This window comes from Aulonocara stuartgranti (assembly GCF_965226115.1).
Source record: "Aulonocara stuartgranti genome assembly, chromosome: 23".
NCBI classification, from domain to species: Eukaryota; Metazoa; Chordata; class Actinopteri; order Cichliformes; family Cichlidae; genus Aulonocara; species Aulonocara stuartgranti.
The window spans coordinates 9,357,519-9,375,569 of NC_138958.1; the positions used below are offsets into that span (position 1 = coordinate 9,357,519).

Genomic DNA, 18,051 nt, shown 5'->3' on the forward strand with positions numbered 1-18,051 from the left:
AGACTTTATTGACAAGAAAACTCCAGATCATTTAGACTGAGCTAAATTTACTTCACTCATTGTAACTAAAGTGGGTTAAATTGCATGTACACTTAAAATAGTTAAGGAGAAAAATCAATACCAGCTTCCTGCTGTAGATGTAAGCGAGCAAGTTTACTCAATAAAAAGGCGAGGTGATCTCCTTACATTACACTGTAGCCACCACCTAATCCTGCAGACTCAAGATTCAGTGGGGAGACACCTTGTCCCATTGATTACTATTGAATTTGCTTGACAACTAGACACCAATGTACGATATTCCAGAAGTCCAAGTACCTTTTGTTATTGTATGGTTTATTTTCACAGATCTCTGGTGACAGGTAATATGGTGTTCCTATGCATGTTCTTGCCAGTTCTACAGTGCTGAAAAACAGAAAAATAGCACATTTTAATATTAAAGCTTCAATATTTCAAATAAGCACTGTCTAATGTGCAAAAATACAAACAATGACATAAATCAAAGCAAAAACAGCTGTAAAAAAGGGAAAAAATCAACATCAATAATAAATGCACCTAAGAACCTCAGAACATAATGTATAAATACATAAAACACGTAATACATTATAAGATCAGACATATTTGATTTAACCAAAATATATTTCTGTGTAAGAACAGTTAAAAAGTGTACAAATAACAAACTTCAACAAAATAAACTATAATATTTTTTAAATATAGTAAAACAGAATGTCTTATTACCAGAAATGCAAAGTGTTCTTCAACTTTTAGTCTGGAATCTATGCTTAATGAAAAACTGCAGGGCTATTTAGACAACAGTGTGCATACCTGTTCAGCACCCTTGCAATTCCAAAGTCTCCAAGCTGAACTGTTCCATCTTTTGTCAAAAAGATGTTCTACACAAGCATTATGAGAACACATGTAAATAATCCAATACATGCAAACAAACAACTTATCACTTAAAGGGAATCTTGTGATTTATGAAACAATACCTGTGATTTTATGTCTCTGTGGAGAATTTTTCGATCGTGCACATGCTTGAGCGCTAGGCAGATCTGCACAAACCAATCTAGGATCTCAAAAAGGGAGACTACAGTAAACCATATGTATTGTGATCAGTTTAACCAAATATCTGTATACTGTTTGCACAGTGACTGCCTTGAGTAGTTGCTGGCTTACTTGCGCTTCTGAGAACAGTACCCCTTTCTGAGAGTTGATCTTTTTGAATAGGTCTCCACCCTCGCAGTAGTCCATCACAATATACAGGCAGCCACCCTCTGGGAAAAAAATACAAATAAAATAAAAAAAACTTATAGTATGTAGTTATCACACAGTGCACATTTGATAATAGTTTCTTCACATAAACAGATGAGCTATTTGAATGGCATTAATACCTTCAAAAGATTCCTTATACTGGACGATGTTTGGATGACTCATGTTGGCAAGAACAGCAACTTCCTTCCGAGATTCCTGCCTCTCTTTGCTGGACATCTGTCAAAGTAATGAAGAGGAGGGTAACGAGATGAAGCGCACGCTGAAAAGAACATGCCAAGCTTGTGTAAAAAATATGCACAGAAGCTTACTCCAGATATGCCAATCTCCTTAATGACATATTGGTGTCCATGATCTTTGGATTTGACCAGGATAGCCTTTCCAAATGAACCTTCCCCAATTTTCTTCACCTTTTCGTACTTGTCCATGTTATTGGAATGACTGGCTCCACATGCTGGATCTACAAAGACATCAAGAACATGCTAATGCTATTGCTCGGTGTAACTAGGCTTTAATCGAGGGTTCCGTGACAGAAGCTTTATAAAAGGCAAACATTTGGTAGTCTTAATAATGACAATTGTGCGTCGTCCGGGAAATGTAATGTTAGCTCCATTGTGGACCGCTGTCAGACAGAAAGAGACGGACTGTGATGCTGAGATGCAAGACACAACACAGCTGGTAGCAAAACAGCTAGCGTTCCCGTTACTTAGAAGCTAGAAGAAGATGGGAGCTTCATAAAATATTTACCTTGTGAATGTACAAAACTCTAACTGATATAATATCACCGGCTCACTGTGTAGCCGTATACGTTTCTGTGTGCCTTACCATTAGTCTTTTCTCGCTGCCTTTCTCATAGAGGTTTGGGTACTTGATACTATCCCCGCACTCTCTATCTAACTACGGCTACATTTTTTGTACGTTTTCATTGGTCAGATGTACCAAGACCGAACATTAATTGGTGGACACGACTGTCCATCATCTTTTATTGTGGATGACGCTTACCAGTCTCCGCCCCCAATGACACCGTTGCTGTGGACATTTTCCATAGCAACCGCAAACCAACTGAGAAGCATGGAGAACGTGTAACGTTTGGCGATTAATTTAGTTAAAATGTATTTATTTTTTAGGTACTTCATTTAGTATTTTCATATTATGTATCTAAACCACAGAGCTTCGCTAAATTTAGTAACACACTATCCTCCTAATACCTAACTCTGCCATGGAGGAGCTGCACAAGACAATAAGCAACCAGCAGAACTCCCATCCAAACGCAGTGCACATTATAGCTGGGGACTTCAACCATGCTGATTTAAGGTCAGTATTCCCCAGATTTGAACAGCATATTAAATGTGCAACGAGGGGGGAAAACACATTGGATAAAGCCTGCAGCAACATCCAAAAAGGCTACAGAGCAACCCCTCTACCACATCTAGGTTTGTCAGACCACATGTCCATGCTGTTGATCCCTGCATACACTCCCATTAGGAGAAGAGCCCCCTGGCCAGAAGGTGCATCACATCAGCTGCAGGATTGTTTTGAAAACACGGACTGGAGCGTGTTCGAACATCAGGACCTTGAAGAGCACACAACATCAGTGCTCTCATATATTAACTTCTGTGTCAACAGTGTCACTGTGGACAAACGTCTCCGGGTGTATTCCAACCAGAAACCCTGGATGACTAAAGAGGTCCAGGTCCTGCTGAAGCAACGTGACACCGCTTTTAGATCCGGTGATGGTATGCAGTACAGTGCAGCCAGATCTGAGTTGAAAAGAGGCATCAGAGAGGCCAAGGCAGCGTACAAGAGAAGGATCGAAGACCACTTCAGCACCAAAAACTCACGACAGGTATGGCAGGGAGTTCAGCACTTAACCAACTACAAACCTGGCAATACCACGTTGACTGAGGGTAACGCGGAGCTTGCGGAGGAGCTGAACCACTTCTTCGCACGCTTTGAGGTGAAGGGACCAGAGGCAGCAGCAGCAAAAACATCGGACAGCAGCAGCCCAAGCCTCATAGTGCAGGAATATGAGGTGAGGCGCACACTGAGGGCAGTGAACCCCAGGAAGGCCACCGGACCAGATGGGGTAACCGCAAAGGTCCTAAAAGATTGTGCAGACCAGCTGGCTGGGGTCTTCACTAAGATCTTCAACACTTCACTGTCCCAGTCCTGCATCCCGCCGTGCCTAAAGTCAGCCACAATTGTCCCACTGCCAAAGCGTACTAACATTAGCAGCCTCAACGACTACCGACCAGTTGCTCTAACACCTGTTATAATGAAGTGCTTCGAGAAACTGGTCCGACGTCACATCATGTCCTGCTTGCCACCCACACTCGACCTGCTCCAGTTTGCATACAGAGCTAACAGATCAACTGAAGATGCCATTGCTACAACGCTCCACACCACCATCTCTCACCTGGAAGTGCAGGGCCGTTACGCCAGGCTGCTCTTTGTTGACTTTAGCTCTGCTTTCAATACTCCCGGACAGACTAATAGTTAAACTGCTGGAAATTGGACTTCCTTCCACCACCTGCCGCTGGATCAGAGACTTCCTCTCAGACCGTGTACAGAGAGTTAGAGTGGGGCCTCATCTTTCCTCAGCCCTCAGCCTCAACATTGGCTCTCCACAAGGCTGTGTACTGAGTCCCCTACTGTACACTCTGTACACACATGACTGTGTTAGTTCCCACCCAGACAACACAGTCATCAAGTTTGCAGATGATACCACCGTGGTGGGGCTCATCTCAGGGGGAGATGAGACTGCATACAGAGCTGAAGTTCAGAGGCTGTCAGATTGGTGTGCAGATAACAACCTGGACCTCAATACCACCAAAACAAAAGAACTGGTAGTTGACTTCAGAAGGAGGAAGTCCGAGCTGCAGCCTGTCAGCATCAACGGGGAGTGCGTGGAAAGGGTCTCCAGTTTCAAGTTTCTGGGTGTGCACATAGACACAGACCTCCAATGGAGCTCTAACACCTCTGCGGTCTTAAAGAAGGCCCAACAGCGTCTCCACTTTCTGAGAATCCTCAGAAAAATGGACCTGAAGAAGGAGCTGCTGACCGTCTTCTACCGCTGCTCCATTGAAAGTGTGCTGACGTACTGCATCGGTGTGTGGTTCTACAGCTGCACCACAGCACACAGAAAGGCACTCCAGAGGGTCATCAACATGGCCCAAAAAATCATTGGACATCCTCTTCCCTCTCTGAAGGACCTGTACAGCACTCGCTGTCTCAAGAGGGCACGCAGCATCCTACGGGACTGCACACACCCAGGACACCGGGTGTTTAAGCTGCTGCCGTCTGGCAGGAGGTTCAGGCTGCTGAGGTCCCGAACAAATAGACTCAAGGACAGCTTTTACAACAGGGCAATAGCCCTGATCAGTGTAAATAGCTGACCTGACTGGATACCTCCCTGGACTTTTTAGGGGGGAGGTAACAATGTTTAAAACGATAACAATAATATTTATATTTATAACAAGGTGCAATAATAATTAATGTGCAATAATAACTAGTGATGGGTCGTTCGCGAACGAAATGGCTCTTACGGTGTGTTCACACCGAACGCGATGGACGCGAATAGAGCGTCAGGTTTACATGTAAAGTCAATGGAAAGGCGCGATGACGCGCGATTGCGGGTCCCGCGAAAATTCGGAAGCAGATTTGTATGGCAAGCCATTAGTGCCAAAATTCGCCACTTTCCTAACCCGTTTGGTTAAGAAATGGCGTAAAAAACGCCGTTTAATTATTCAAAACGCCGAAAAAAACGGCGTTCTGTTCCGACAAACGTCGCTTTTTCCGCCGCTCGGATGGCGCCCTGAACGCACCATCCGAGTGACGTAAAAAGCGGCGTTCAAAGACAGACGGAAACGCCGTTTTTTACGCTACTCGGCACAAAACGCCGTTTTTATGCATCTTTGAACGGCGTTTTTTACGGCGTTCTCTGCCAGCTGTAACGGCGTTTTATTGAAATTATGCAGGGCACTCCCCATGGTTCCCTCATCCAATTACTTTCAACTCATTTCACCCAATCAAAGAAGAGGAAGTGCAGACCACACTAATGCATCACCGATTCACCTTGCTGCTAAGTGATTGCCTATTCAGTACCAGTGCTTGTCACAGTATTCACTTGTATTATAATCCCACTATGCATTTTGATGTGTTTAAGGCATGATCGAGCAAACAAACGACAGAATACTTTTTCTGAAACCTTAACTGTGTTACCTGTTATGGCAGCTAACAGGTAATGAGCAGAGCTAGCTCTGCTCATTTCTGAGCTTCTTTCTTATTTTCCTCTTTACTTCTCTTAACCTTTAACTTATGTTTTAGCAATCAGATCCTGCCATCTTGCATTACCGCTTCGTGCTAGTTATGTTGACTTTTCTCTTCTTTTGTCTCCACTTTTTTCACCCGTGTTTGGACACTCGGCGCATGGCTCCTTTGTTTACATTAGGGATCAGCTGTTAGCGCTGCGCCCTGCAGCTGCGCTACCGGCAGACAGACCCTACATCCCCAGTGAGGGAAGAAACGGGGGTGATGTCTCCCGAGGACACCTCACACACCATCTCTCCTTCCTGTAATCACTTTAAATGTGAGATCGCTCCCTGATATGATTGAGGAGCTAATGACGCTAACCCGGTCACAGTGGCAGTATCCCGGCACTGCCCGGTACTCCCTCTGTGAGTAGGCTGCCCGGCTTCCAGCTGCTGCGGGCGGACAAGACGAGAGACAGCGGTGAGAGGAAAGGAGGGGGGCTGGCAGTGTTTGTTAAAGACGGTTGTGGTATCTCTGGGCACATCGCTGTGAAAGAACAACTCTGCAACACAGACATTGCGCTATTAGCCGTTAGCATCCGTGGAGGTAGCCTGTGACTCTCTGTGGTCCGCAGACTGCAAACGCAATCTCCGAGAGCTCTTCTTCTAATATCAGGGGACTTTAATCATGTCTCGCTGGACTCCACACTGCCCACCTTCACCCAGTATGTGACCTGCCCCACCGTAGGCAATAAAACATTGTACTTAATGTATGCCAATGAAAAAGTGGCATACAGTTCATCACCTCCCCCTGCCCAGGGAAGATCCGATCGTAACCGAGTGCGTCTTGTCCCTGTGTGCAGCCCTTACTGTGCAGGGAGCCACTAATCACCCACGCAGTGCAGAGATGGTCCGCGGAGGGCATATAAATAAATAATAAAAGCAAGTAAATGACAGTATGCTCTTTTTTTCTTTTCGAAATAAGTGGAGACATTAACTTTGATCAAAATTCTTTCCCCCGCCATCTCCCTCCTAAGTGGTTAAACTGTCACACTGCTAGACTGCAACTGCACTCTTTGGTATCAACTTCTGTAATCCTGTAATTTCTGTGTAAAAGAATTAGATTGTGTATTATATTGTTAGTTTATACACCTGTGTGCGTGTGTATTTATGTATGTCCATACACATATATGGATTGTGTTTTACTTTTTTGTGCTTGAAAGACGCCCTCAAATGGAACCAAATTCCTTGTATGTGTTTGCGCATATACTTTTCCAATAAATGCGATTCTGATTGAGATATTTCCCTCTGTATGGCACACACGAGTAAATTAAGTAGAAAAAATGTCGTGTATAGCCTCTTTTAAAATTGTTTGTTTTTAGGCTTGTAGAGATGACAGTAGGCAAGCAGACAAGTTTCCTGAGGTTGGGCTGAATGAACCTATAACAGAGATAAACCTAAACAAGCAGAAGGAACTTTAGCTAAATATATTTTCACGTACAGCCAAATGACTGTAATAAAGTAGGTAAGCCGTGACCATAGAAAAAGCAAAGCAATCACTGGATATACTGTCCAAATTGCTACATACTTTTTAAGCATCGTTCACCAACAAACTGAGTCTAACAAATCATTTTCTTTACTTTGGTAATTACAGTTATTGCCTTATGTATAAAATATAATTTTAATACCAGTGTTCATTATCTTGATGTGATTCTTTTTTTTTTTTTTTTACAAAAAAGCTTTACAGCCTCTTACATAATTCTACCACAATTACATAATTGATTTTTAACCAGGTTATAGTGAAAGGCCAGGTGCCAATCTCAGAGTTAACGAGAGCTTAAAGTCAGTTTGTTAAAACTGCTTTGTTCTCGAAACCAGTAAAATTAATTCGTAACTTTTAATTCTGAGTTGAGATTGATTCTTCAGTTCTTGGTTTGAGAACAATGAGGGTAAATTCATTTAACCTTTTACCTTGACTTAAGCACATAATTGTACTACATAGCCCTCGTCAATGGAACCCAATACCAGTATTTGACAGTAACAGGTAAGCCTTAAATTTAATTTTTAAATAGACAAGACACCATGAGAACTGACATTACAATATTTTATTTTACAAAAGTCAGTGTCTTTTAGTTCAAAGTTTGTCTGGCATCTCTTGTACATCTTGAAAATAAATTAAAAAAAACAAAAAACAAAAACCACTCTATGCAGTGTACTATAATTGAACATAAACAACAATCTTTCAAAAGAATATTTCTAGATGAATTGTCATTTGAACTATTTCCTGGAAACTTTCTGAACACCACTTATTTTGCATAGCTTGATGCATGAATACCCTAGTTGTCTTAACTGGACTATAAATATAACTATATACACAATGAACAGTCATTTGTAAAAACACCTTTAAAATGTAAAATCTTTAAGAAGCCTGAGTGCCAGGAGCAATCCCCTTTAAGAACATTTACAATAAGAACTTCATCCCAAAAGCCCACAGGTTTTAACCACAGCTTCCCAGCATCAGTTCATGTATGCAGCTACACCTTTCCAAATCCCAGGGATCCTTTTAAGGCATCATTCATAAGATCTTTGAATTGATCTTCATCTGCAACACCTCTTGGGAGATACAGGGATAAGCTGCACGTTGATGTGTACGGGATACGCCGCATCCCTGACTCCTGATCGTAGAAGTCTATGTTGCAGGACTGTGGGAACCCCAGTGGTGGAAGTAAGTCAGCCCCAGTTATAAAGACGAGGAGCTCTTCAAATGTGTGGTCCACCTCTCGCTCTGTTAAAATACATACAAGTGTTAAATAAGGTGTGCAATGTGTAGATTTATAATCAGTTACACTGACTGCATAGTAGAACAGTTGCGTTAATGACTATTTTGGAGTCAAAAACAGGTTGTTAGGCAAAACAATTATTGCAAAGCATTGTATTATAAAAAAAAAATAAAATTACTCAAAGCAATCCTGCCCTGCTAAGACAGGAAATTAATTTTGTCCTCCGAGTCAGACCTATATGTCAAGGACTGTTTATGCAATGTGTATTTTTTTTTTAAGAAGTTATTCATTCTGTCCTTGCAAGAGTACATTGGCTTTCTAGTGATGTCACATTTGCGTGGGTGTTGTCATTGCACCACTCGATTACTCTAGGACACTAATATACAGGAGGTTTCGTTATAGTCAATGTAATACCTGAAGGTTCTTGTAGTTAGGCAGTGCATCTAATTAACAAATGACCTTTGTCTCAAAGGGAGACAGGTTTCAAATTGTGTTATTCTATCTTAAACACTGCAAAAACACTGGGGGTGATCGTGGCTCAAGAGTTGGGAGTTCGTCTTGTAATCGGAAGGTTGCCGGTTCGAGCCCCGGCTCGGACACTCTCGGTCGTTGTGTCCTTGGGCGAGACACTTCACCCGTTGCCTACTGGTGGTGGTCAGAGGGCCCGGTGGCGCCAGTGTCCGGCAGCCTCGCCTCTGTCAGTGTGGCTGTGGCTACAATGTAGCTGCCATCACCAGTGTGTGAATGTGTGGATGACTGCTTTAGTAAAGCGCTATACAAATACAGGCCATTTACCATTTACTTAATTCTCAGATGTGCTAATACAATTGAATCATAAATTTTACCATATTTTAAATACAAGTATGTAATATAACTATTTAATATTTTAGTGTTAGAAGTTTTCGGTCATGTAATAAAATTAATGTTTTACCAGAAATCACAATGAAAATCAAATTACATCCTATCTATCAGTCTAAACAAGCAAGATCTGGTAGAGATGACAGAGGATAAAAGAAATAATCTTCCAAAAATATTTGTTGTAGGTGGTTTCCTTTCAAATACCTCACCTAAAAAGGTAAAATAATCAAAAACTTCCTCATATGCTCTAAGAAGGGGTGGATTTTGCAAAGTTCTAAGGTTTTATTGCACCCAAGTGTTGTTTCGATTTAGTTGTCTGTATTTTGTATTGTGGACACTGTATTTAACATGAAATGCCTGAAGCAATTCAAACAGAAACAAGACATGTGTTGTATTCTATGTACTCACCCTGAATGGCCATAAGCCACCATTCCCACTGAAAGATGGTTGCTTCCTCTTCTTCACGTCTGTTACTTCCAGCTGGACTCCATCCAATGGTGAAGAGATCCTGGAAGCTGTTCCTTGTAAGTTTATTTCCTGCATTTGTAAATACAGGAAGGAACTGCTTCCAGCATCTCTTCACCATTTGCCAGAACCGACCACACGAGTCCATACCGGCAACAAACTGCTGAATCATGCTGGCAACCCTGTTGACCACAGATTGTACTCTCAATTCATACAACATAGCAAAATTGTGAAACAAAAAAAAAAGTTTTGTCAATTTAAACACCACCTTAACTGCAATACAGATATAAACTCAGCAGATTGATGATTTGTTTAAGTGTTAACTATTAGGGGGGAACACAATGGGAAGACGAGCACTGACCAGGAAAGTACTTTGTAATTTTCTAACAAATTCTCACCTGTGAAACGCAAAATGAGATACAATCTCGCCCCTTATCCTCTTAACATCAAGTAGTGTGGCAGTGTAGATGTCAGGGATACCACAGCCTGCAATCCAGTCCCCAAGGTGACTTTTCAAGTCTGCCAGGTCTTCTGGGGTGCTGCAGCTGGAAACCTTGAAAATTAGGCACCTCCATAAATACATACGTTTAAAGCATTCACTAAGGCCCACCTCCGTGCTGTTGGCGGAAAACTCCAAAGCTATCATTAGACCATGAGATAATTTTAGTGAAACTAATCACACAGAGACACCCCCCCCCCCCCCAAGAAAAAAAAGAAAAGAAAAAAAAAACCACCCAACACACTCAGAGTAAGGAATGAGTGTTCAATCGGTGTTTATTGCATGCATTTTTCGATTGTCTCGCAAATTAAATGCTCCCTGAAAATATGGGATATGCTACATTTATAAACTAAAATCTTTATGCATAAATGCACATAACAGGGATTAAAATGACTGTCATTTGAAGTCGTCAATCTAGGATAGACATTTATGATTACAGAATTTGTTGTTGAATTGTAACAGATAATTAGTAAACGAGCCATTTATTATTTAAAAATGTAAAAGTTATTTCCTTTTGCAAAAAACAAAAAAAAACAAAAACCCAAAGAATTAACAATCAGCTGCAGAGTCTACCTGTGGTGTGAGAAACTTCTCAATCCTGCAGGAGAGGAAAGGTTTGTCCAGTATGCTGTTGACTGAGGGTCGCTCTCGAGGGTCGCGTTTAAACAGCTGTGCAAGGAGAGATCGCAGTTCTTGGGAGTAGTGACAAGACACAGGAGGGTACGACCCACGAATTATCTTAAGAACCAAGTTCTTCATGTTGCCAGCCTCAAACTGAGAATAAACAAATGCAAAGGCTCACACAGCTGTAACCACTGCATAGAAATTACTGAAGACAATTGAACTATATAGGGATTCTTAATGTGGGGACTGTACTGGATTACAGATTAAATTAGGAATTAATATACTGGAAATTAATTTCAGTGTATTATCTAACAGTACATTATCTAACTACAGTTATACATATAGAATATACAGGGAAGAGATCAAAATTAGTATGTGAGAGAACAGTAAATGCTGCATAAAACACCTTAAAATACTGTATAATTATAATTAAACAGCTCACACAGAATACTTACTGCATGCTTAAGAGTGCACATTTCATACAGAACACACCCTAGGGCCCAAATATCACTGCAGCAGGAAGGAAAAGCAAGGAAAATGAGAGGCGAGAACATACAAATGGGTGGGCAGGGATAAGTTCTGGGTTAAGTTTATTATTCATTCAATAAGGTATCAACAGTCAAGTGCATGCCCTTTACTTTCCTTTTATAAACTGAGATGAAAATAAGACTTTATTGACAAGAAAACTCCAGATCATTTAGACTGAGCTAAATTTACTTCACTCATTGTAACTAAAGTGGGTTAAATTGCATGTACACTTAAAATAGTTAAGGAGAAAAATCAATACCAGCTTCCTGCTGTAGATGTAAGCGAGCAAGTTTACTCAATAAAAAGGCGAGGTGATCTCCTTACATTACACTGTAGCCACCACCTAATCCTGCAGACTCAAGATTCAGTGGGGAGACACCTTGTCCCATTGATTACTATTGAATTTGCTTGACAACTAGACACCAATGTACGATATTCCAGAAGTCCAAGTACCTTTTGTTATTGTATGGTTTATTTTCACAGATCTCTGGTGACAGGTAATATGGTGTTCCTATGCATGTTCTTGCCAGTTCTACAGTGCTGAAAAACAGAAAAATAGCACATTTTAATATTAAAGCTTCAATATTTCAAATAAGCACTGTCTAATGTGCAAAAATACAAACAATGACATAAATCAAAGCAAAAACAGCTGTAAAAAAGGGAAAAAATCAACATCAATAATAAATGCACCTAAGAACCTCAGAACATAATGTATAAATACATAAAACACGTAATACATTATAAGATCAGACATATTTGATTTAACCAAAATATATTTCTGTGTAAGAACAGTTAAAAAGTGTACAAATAACAAACTTCAACAAAATAAACTATAATATTTTTTAAATATAGTAAAACAGAATGTCTTATTACCAGAAATGCAAAGTGTTCTTCAACTTTTAGTCTGGAATCTATGCTTAATGAAAAACTGCAGGGCTATTTAGACAACAGTGTGCATACCTGTTCAGCACCCTTGCAATTCCAAAGTCTCCAAGCTGAACTGTTCCATCTTTTGTCAAAAAGATGTTCTACACAAGCATTATGAGAACACATGTAAATAATCCAATACATGCAAACAAACAACTTATCACTTAAAGGGAATCTTGTGATTTATGAAACAATACCTGTGATTTTATGTCTCTGTGGAGAATTTTTCGATCGTGCACATGCTTGAGCGCTAGGCAGATCTGCACAAACCAATCTAGGATCTCAAAAAGGGAGACTACAGTAAACCATATGTATTGTGATCAGTTTAACCAAATATCTGTATACTGTTTGCACAGTGACTGCCTTGAGTAGTTGCTGGCTTACTTGCGCTTCTGAGAACAGTACCCCTTTCTGAGAGTTGATCTTTTTGAATAGGTCTCCACCCTCGCAGTAGTCCATCGCAATATACAGGCAGCCACCCTCTGGGAAAAAAATACAAATAAAATAAAAAAAACTTATAGTATGTAGTTATCACACAGTGCACATTTGATAATAGTTTCTTCACATAAACAGATGAGCTATTTGAATGGCATTAATACCTTCAAAAGATTCCTTATACTGGACGATGTTTGGATGACTCATGTTGGCAAGAACAGCAACTTCCTTCCGAGATTCCTGCCTCTCTTTGCTGGACATCTGTCAAAGTAATGAAGAGGAGGGTAACGAGATGAAGCGCACGCTGAAAAGAACATGCAAAGCTTGTGTCACGGTCCGCTGTGACAGACCGTGTGGAGAGTGCGTGGAGGACTCAGGTGCAGACACGAGTGACACGGAAATGAACTTAAACAAAAAGCGAACCTTTTATTGTGGCTGATGGATACAAAAGAAGCAAACCAGAATAAGGGCAGCACAAGAGCAATAACTAAACAGAAACCTAAACTGGGAATAAACTAAGGTAAGGCTATGACTTGGAATACAATAGACCGGGCATGGAAACACGGAGGGTGGGAACACAGACGACGCGACACAGACTGTACGAAACACAGAGACTAAATACACATGAGAGATGATCAGGGGAAGTGGATGCACACGGGGAACACAGGTGACACTGATAATCATAACAAGACACGGCAGGAGTGAACGTAACACTGATGGGAGATGGGCAAAGTAAAGCAGGAAGTACACAGAGGTTCAAACAGGAGGAGAGAGAGCACGGGGAGAACGCAGACATAACGGGCTGGGGAAAACATAGAATAAAGCACAAAGAGAGACGAGGGCTCATAAATACACAGAGGGGCACACAGGGGGTAAGAGTCACGAAGGGAAAACACATAAGGAACAACGTAACAGATCAACCCAGGAAGCATGGCCTAAATAAAGAACAAAATACAAAAATACATGAAAACTAAGAATACTGGGCCCACATGGCCCAGGACCATGACAGCTTGTGTAAAAAATATGCACAGAAGCTTACTCCAGATATGCCAATCTCCTTAATGACATATTGGTGTCCATGATCTTTGGATTTGACCAGGATAGCCTTTCCAAATGAACCTTCCCCAATTTTCTTCACCTTTTCGTACTTGTCCATGTTATTGGAATGACTGGCTCCACATGCTGGATCTACAAAGACATCAAGAACATGCTAATGCTATTGCTCGGTGTAACTAGGCTTTAATCGAGGGTTCCGTGACAGAAGCTTTATAAAAGGCAAACATTTGGTAGTCTTAATAATGACAATTGTGCGTCGTCCGGGAAATGTAATGTTAGCTCCATTGTGGACCGCTGTCAGACAGAAAGAGACGGACTGTGATGCTGAGATGCAAGACACAACACAGCTGGTAGCAAAACAGCTAGCGTTCCCGTTACTTAGAAGCTAGAAGAAGATGGGAGCTTCATAAAATATTTACCTTGTGAATGTACAAAACTCTAACTGATATAATATCACCGGCTCACTGTGTAGCCGTATACGTTTCTGTGTGCCTTACCATTAGTCTTTTCTCGCTGCCTTTCTCATAAAGGTTTGGGTACTTGATACTGTCCTCGCACTCTCTAACTACGGCTACATTTTTTGTACGTTTTCATTGGTCAGATGTACCAAGACCGAACATTAATTGGTGGACACGACTGTCCATCATCTTTTATTGTGGATGACGCTTACCAGTCTCCGCCCCCAATGACACCGTTGCTGTGGACATTTTCCATAGCAACCGCAAACCAACTGAGAAGCATGGAGAACGTGTAACATTTGGCGATTAATTTAGTTAAAATGTATTTATTTTTTAGGTACTTCATTTAGTATTTTCATATTATGTATCTAAACCACAGCGCTTCGCTAAATTTAGTAACACACTATCCTCCTAATACCTAACTCTGCCATGGAGGAGCTGCACAAGACAATAAGCAACCAGCAGAACTCCCATCCAAACGCAGTGCACATTATAGCTGGGGACTTCAACCATGCTGATTTAAGGTCAGTATTCCCCAGATTTAAACAGCATATTAAATGTGCAACGAGGGGGGAAAACACATTGGATAAAGCCTGCAGCAACATCCAAAAAGGCTACAGAGCAACCCCTCTACCACATCTAGGTTTGTCAGACCACATGTCCATGCTGTTGATCCCTGCATACACTCCCATTAGGAGAAGAGCCCCCTGGCCAGAAGGTGCATCACATCAGCTGCAGGACTGTTTTGAAAACACGGACTGGAGCGTGTTCGAACATCAGGACCTTGAAGAGCACACAACATCAGTGCTCTCATATATTAACTTCTGTGTCAACAGTGTCACTGTGGACAAACGTCTCCGGGTGTATTCCAACCAGAAACCCTGGATGACTAAAGAGGTCCAGGTCCTGCTGAAGCAACGTGACACCGCTTTTAGATCCGGTGATGGTATGCAGTACAGTGCAGCCAGATCTGAGTTGAAAAGAGGCATCAGAGAGGCCAAGGCAGCGTACAAGAGAAGGATCGAAGACCACTTCAGCACCAAAAACTCACGACAGGTATGGCAGGGAGTTCAGCACTTAACCAACTACAAACCTGGCAATACCACGTTGACTGAGGGTAACGCGGAGCTTGCGGAGGAGCTGAACCACTTCTTCGCACGCTTTGAGGTGAAGGGACCAGAGGCAGCAGCAGCAAAAACATCGGACAGCAGCAGCCCAAGCCTCATAGTGCAGGAATATGAGGTGAGGCGCACACTGAGGGCAGTGAACCCCAGGAAGGCCACCGGACCAGATGGGGTAACCGCAAAGGTCCTAAAAGATTGTGCAGACCAGCTGGCTGGGGTCTTCACTAAGATCTTCAACACTTCACTGTCCCAGTCCTGCATCCCGCCGTGCCTAAAGTCAGCCACAATTGTCCCACTGCCAAAGCGTACTAACATTAGCAGCCTCAACGACTACCGACCAGTTGCTCTAACACCTGTTATAATGAAGTGCTTCGAGAAACTGGTCCGACGTCACATCATGTCCTGCTTGCCACCCACACTCGACCTGCTCCAGTTTGCATACAGAGCTAACAGATCAACTGAAGATGCCATTGCTACAACGCTCCACACCACCATCTCTCACCTGGAAGTGCAGGGCCGTTACGCCAGGCTGCTCTTTGTTGACTTTAGCTCTGCTTTCAATACTCCCGGACAGACTAATAGTTAAACTGCTGGAAATTGGACTTCCTTCCACCACCTGCCGCTGGATCAGAGACTTCCTCTCAGACCGTGTACAGAGAGTTAGAGTGGGGCCTCATCTTTCCTCAGCCCTCAGCCTCAACATCGGCTCTCCACAAGGCTGTGTACTGAGTCCCCTACTGTACACTCTGTACACACATGACTGTGTTAGTTCCCACCCAGACAACACAGTCATCAAGTTTGCAGATGATACCACCGTGGTGGGGCTCATCTCAGGGGGAGATGAGACTGCATACAGAGCTGAAGTTCAGAGGCTGTCAGATTGGTGTGCAGATAACAACCTGGACCTCAATACCACCAAAACAAAAGAACTGGTAGTTGACTTCAGAAGGAGGAAGTCCGAGCTGCAGCCTGTCAGCATCAACGGGGAGTGCGTGGAAAGGGTCTCCAGTTTCAAGTTTCTGGGTGTGCACATAGACACAGACCTCCAATGGAGCTCTAACACCTCTGCGGTCTTAAAGAAGGCCCAACAGCGTCTCCACTTTCTGAGAATCCTCAGAAAAATGGAACTGAAGAAGGAGCTGCTGACCGTCTTCTACCGCTGCTCCATTGAAAGTGTGCTGACGTACTGCATCGGTGTGTGGTTCTACAGCTGCACCACAGCACACAGAAAGGCACTCCAGAGGGTCATCAACATGGCCCAAAAAATCATTGGACATCCTCTTCCCTCCCTGAAGGACCTGTACAGCACTCGCTGTCTCAAGAGGGCACGCAGCATCCTACGGGACTGCACACACCCAGGACACCGGGTGTTTAAGCTGCTGCCGTCTGGCAGGAGGTTCAGGCTGCTGAGGTCCCGAACAAATAGACTCAAGGACAGCTTTTACAACAGGGCAATAGCCCTGATCAGTGTAAATAGCTGACCTGACTGGATACCTCCCTGGACTTTTTAGGGGGGAGGTAACAATGTTTAAAACGATAACAATAATATTTATATTTATAACAAGGTGCAATAATAATTAATGTGCAATAATAACTAGTGATGGGTCGTTCGCGAACGAAATGGCTCTTAGAGCCGGCACTTTGACGTGACTTTCTTTAGGTCACGAGTAGTTGTCCAAGCATTTCACTACATATCGTACTGTGTATGACTGTGTACGTGACAAATAAAATTTGAATTTGATTTGAACACTAGTGATGTGCGGATCGATCCTGAAATATCGATTCCTCCGATACCAGCCATTTATGTTCTAGAATCGATTCTCACATTAAATATCGATATTTTAGTAATTTAGAGTAAATTTGTAGTTTATCATTAACAGGAACACAGTGGAAAGAAACTATAACATTCGGATTGTCTACATTCAAAGGAACTACTTCCTCTTCCGCCTTTCATAGTCATGTGCGAAATACGGCTGTATAAATGTCTCCAGCCCCTTGGCGTGCGCAGTGTTGCCAACTTAGCGACTTTGTCGCTATATTTAGCGAGTTTTCAGACCCCTTAGCGACTTTTTTTTTCTAAAAAGCAACTAGCGACAAATCTGGCGACTTTTTCTGGTGTTATTGGCAACTTATTTATGACGACTTTTTGACGTGAAAGGGCGTGTTGCTCTTACTCTCAACAAGCAGCGGTGCGGCCGTGGGCACCTCACCCGTGCTAAAGCGCTCACGGGCGGAGGATAGTCCTCCCCCAGCTGCAGGAGACGTTCACACCTGTGCGTCCAAACTGCAAATGAACCGCGCATGAGCGAAGCCGCTGCTCCCGCACTGACTGTAATGCAGTCAGTTCTTCTTTTACTGTTATGCTGTTTTGTGGATCACAAGATTTAAAACTACTTATACACACACACACACACAGTAACTCCACCAGAGCGCCTATTTTGGGTCACTTTTGCCGGTCCAAGCCCGGATAAAGGAGCAGGGTTGGAATTGTGACATTAAAAAACAATAATTGCTAAAAGAAATTTAATTTGTAGTTCTAAATAAATTCTAAATGCATTTCGGACGTTTTTTGCTCACTTTATGTTTCTTCCACGATGTTATTTCTCTCTCCAACAGCGTAGGTTACAATTACATTAGCATGACCAATTATGCAAATTAGGCGATGGCGTAATTTAGCGACTTTTAGGACAACCAATGGCGATTTTCCTTACTGAGGAGTTGGCAACACTGGGCGTGCGCACTCACAACAATGGCTGAGCGTCATGTGCGGACGTATTTTAC

General features: G+C 42.4%; 2 protein-coding genes and 1 long non-coding RNA gene across 8 annotated transcripts in view; 1 reads left to right on the forward strand and 2 right to left on the reverse strand.

The window, feature by feature from the left end:
- nek1 (NIMA-related kinase 1) overlaps window positions 1–11,692 on the reverse strand; it is a 25,777-nt gene extending 14,085 nt beyond the window's left edge. For 4 of the 5 annotated variants that reach the window (XM_082522820.1, XM_082522818.1, XM_082522819.1 and 1 more), the window contains exons 1-7: window positions 2,092–2,194; window positions 1,578–1,726; window positions 1,389–1,485; window positions 1,174–1,271; window positions 987–1,070; window positions 823–890; window positions 316–402 (exon numbers count right to left, since the gene is read on the reverse strand). In XM_082522820.1, the coding sequence (XP_082378946.1) occupies window positions 316–402; window positions 823–890; window positions 987–1,070; window positions 1,174–1,271; window positions 1,389–1,485; window positions 1,578–1,694 (551 nt within the window). In that variant the 5' untranslated portion in view covers window positions 1,695–1,726; window positions 2,092–2,194. Of the gene's footprint in view, window positions 1–315; window positions 403–822; window positions 891–986; window positions 1,071–1,173; window positions 1,272–1,388; window positions 1,486–1,577; window positions 1,727–2,091; window positions 2,195–11,197 lie in introns of those variants that run through there. The other variant, XM_082522817.1, reaches the window with a different exon arrangement.
- LOC309699696 lies at window positions 4,923–7,242 on the forward strand. Its single transcript, XR_014274436.1, has 2 exons — window positions 4,923–5,506; window positions 5,717–7,242. It is a non-coding gene; the product is annotated as an uncharacterized lncRNA (long non-coding RNA).
- On the reverse strand, window positions 7,607–14,252 carry LOC309699694 (serine/threonine-protein kinase Nek1-like). Of its 2 annotated transcripts, XM_082522823.1 has the most exons (12): window positions 14,186–14,252; window positions 13,672–13,820; window positions 12,797–12,893; window positions 12,582–12,679; window positions 12,395–12,478; window positions 12,231–12,298; window positions 11,724–11,810; window positions 11,198–11,252; window positions 10,692–10,892; window positions 10,018–10,172; window positions 9,563–9,801; window positions 7,607–8,301 (listed from the first exon to the last, which is right to left on the reverse strand). In XM_082522823.1, exons 2-12 carry the CDS (start codon window positions 13,786–13,788, stop codon window positions 8,051–8,053), a joined length of 1,452 nt encoding a protein of 483 aa, XP_082378949.1. In that variant the 5' UTR covers window positions 13,789–13,820; window positions 14,186–14,252; the 3' UTR covers window positions 7,607–8,050. The 2 variants fall into 2 exon arrangements, with proteins under 2 accessions (XP_082378949.1, XP_082378950.1); XM_082522824.1 differs by lacking the exon at window positions 7,607–8,301 and having other exon boundaries at window positions 9,706–9,801; window positions 10,049–10,172.
- Between the last annotated feature and the right edge of the window lie 3,799 nt (window positions 14,253–18,051).

What these genes read in the sequence shown, in the direction of transcription:
- LOC309699694 (XM_082522823.1), bottom strand. Translation starts at nt 13,788, where the DNA reads ATGGACAAGTACGAAAAGGTGAAGAAAATTGGGGAAGGTTCATTTGGA. An exon ending in ACAGAGACATAAAATCACAG is followed by an intron (nt 12,299 to 12,394) that starts GTATTGTTTCAT and finishes ATGCTTGTGTAG; the next exon opens with AACATCTTTTTGACAAAAGA. An exon ending in TCTCATTTTGCGTTTCACAG is followed by an intron (nt 9,802 to 10,017) that starts GTGAGAATTTGT and finishes TGTGGTCAACAG; the next exon opens with GGTTGCCAGCATGATTCAGC.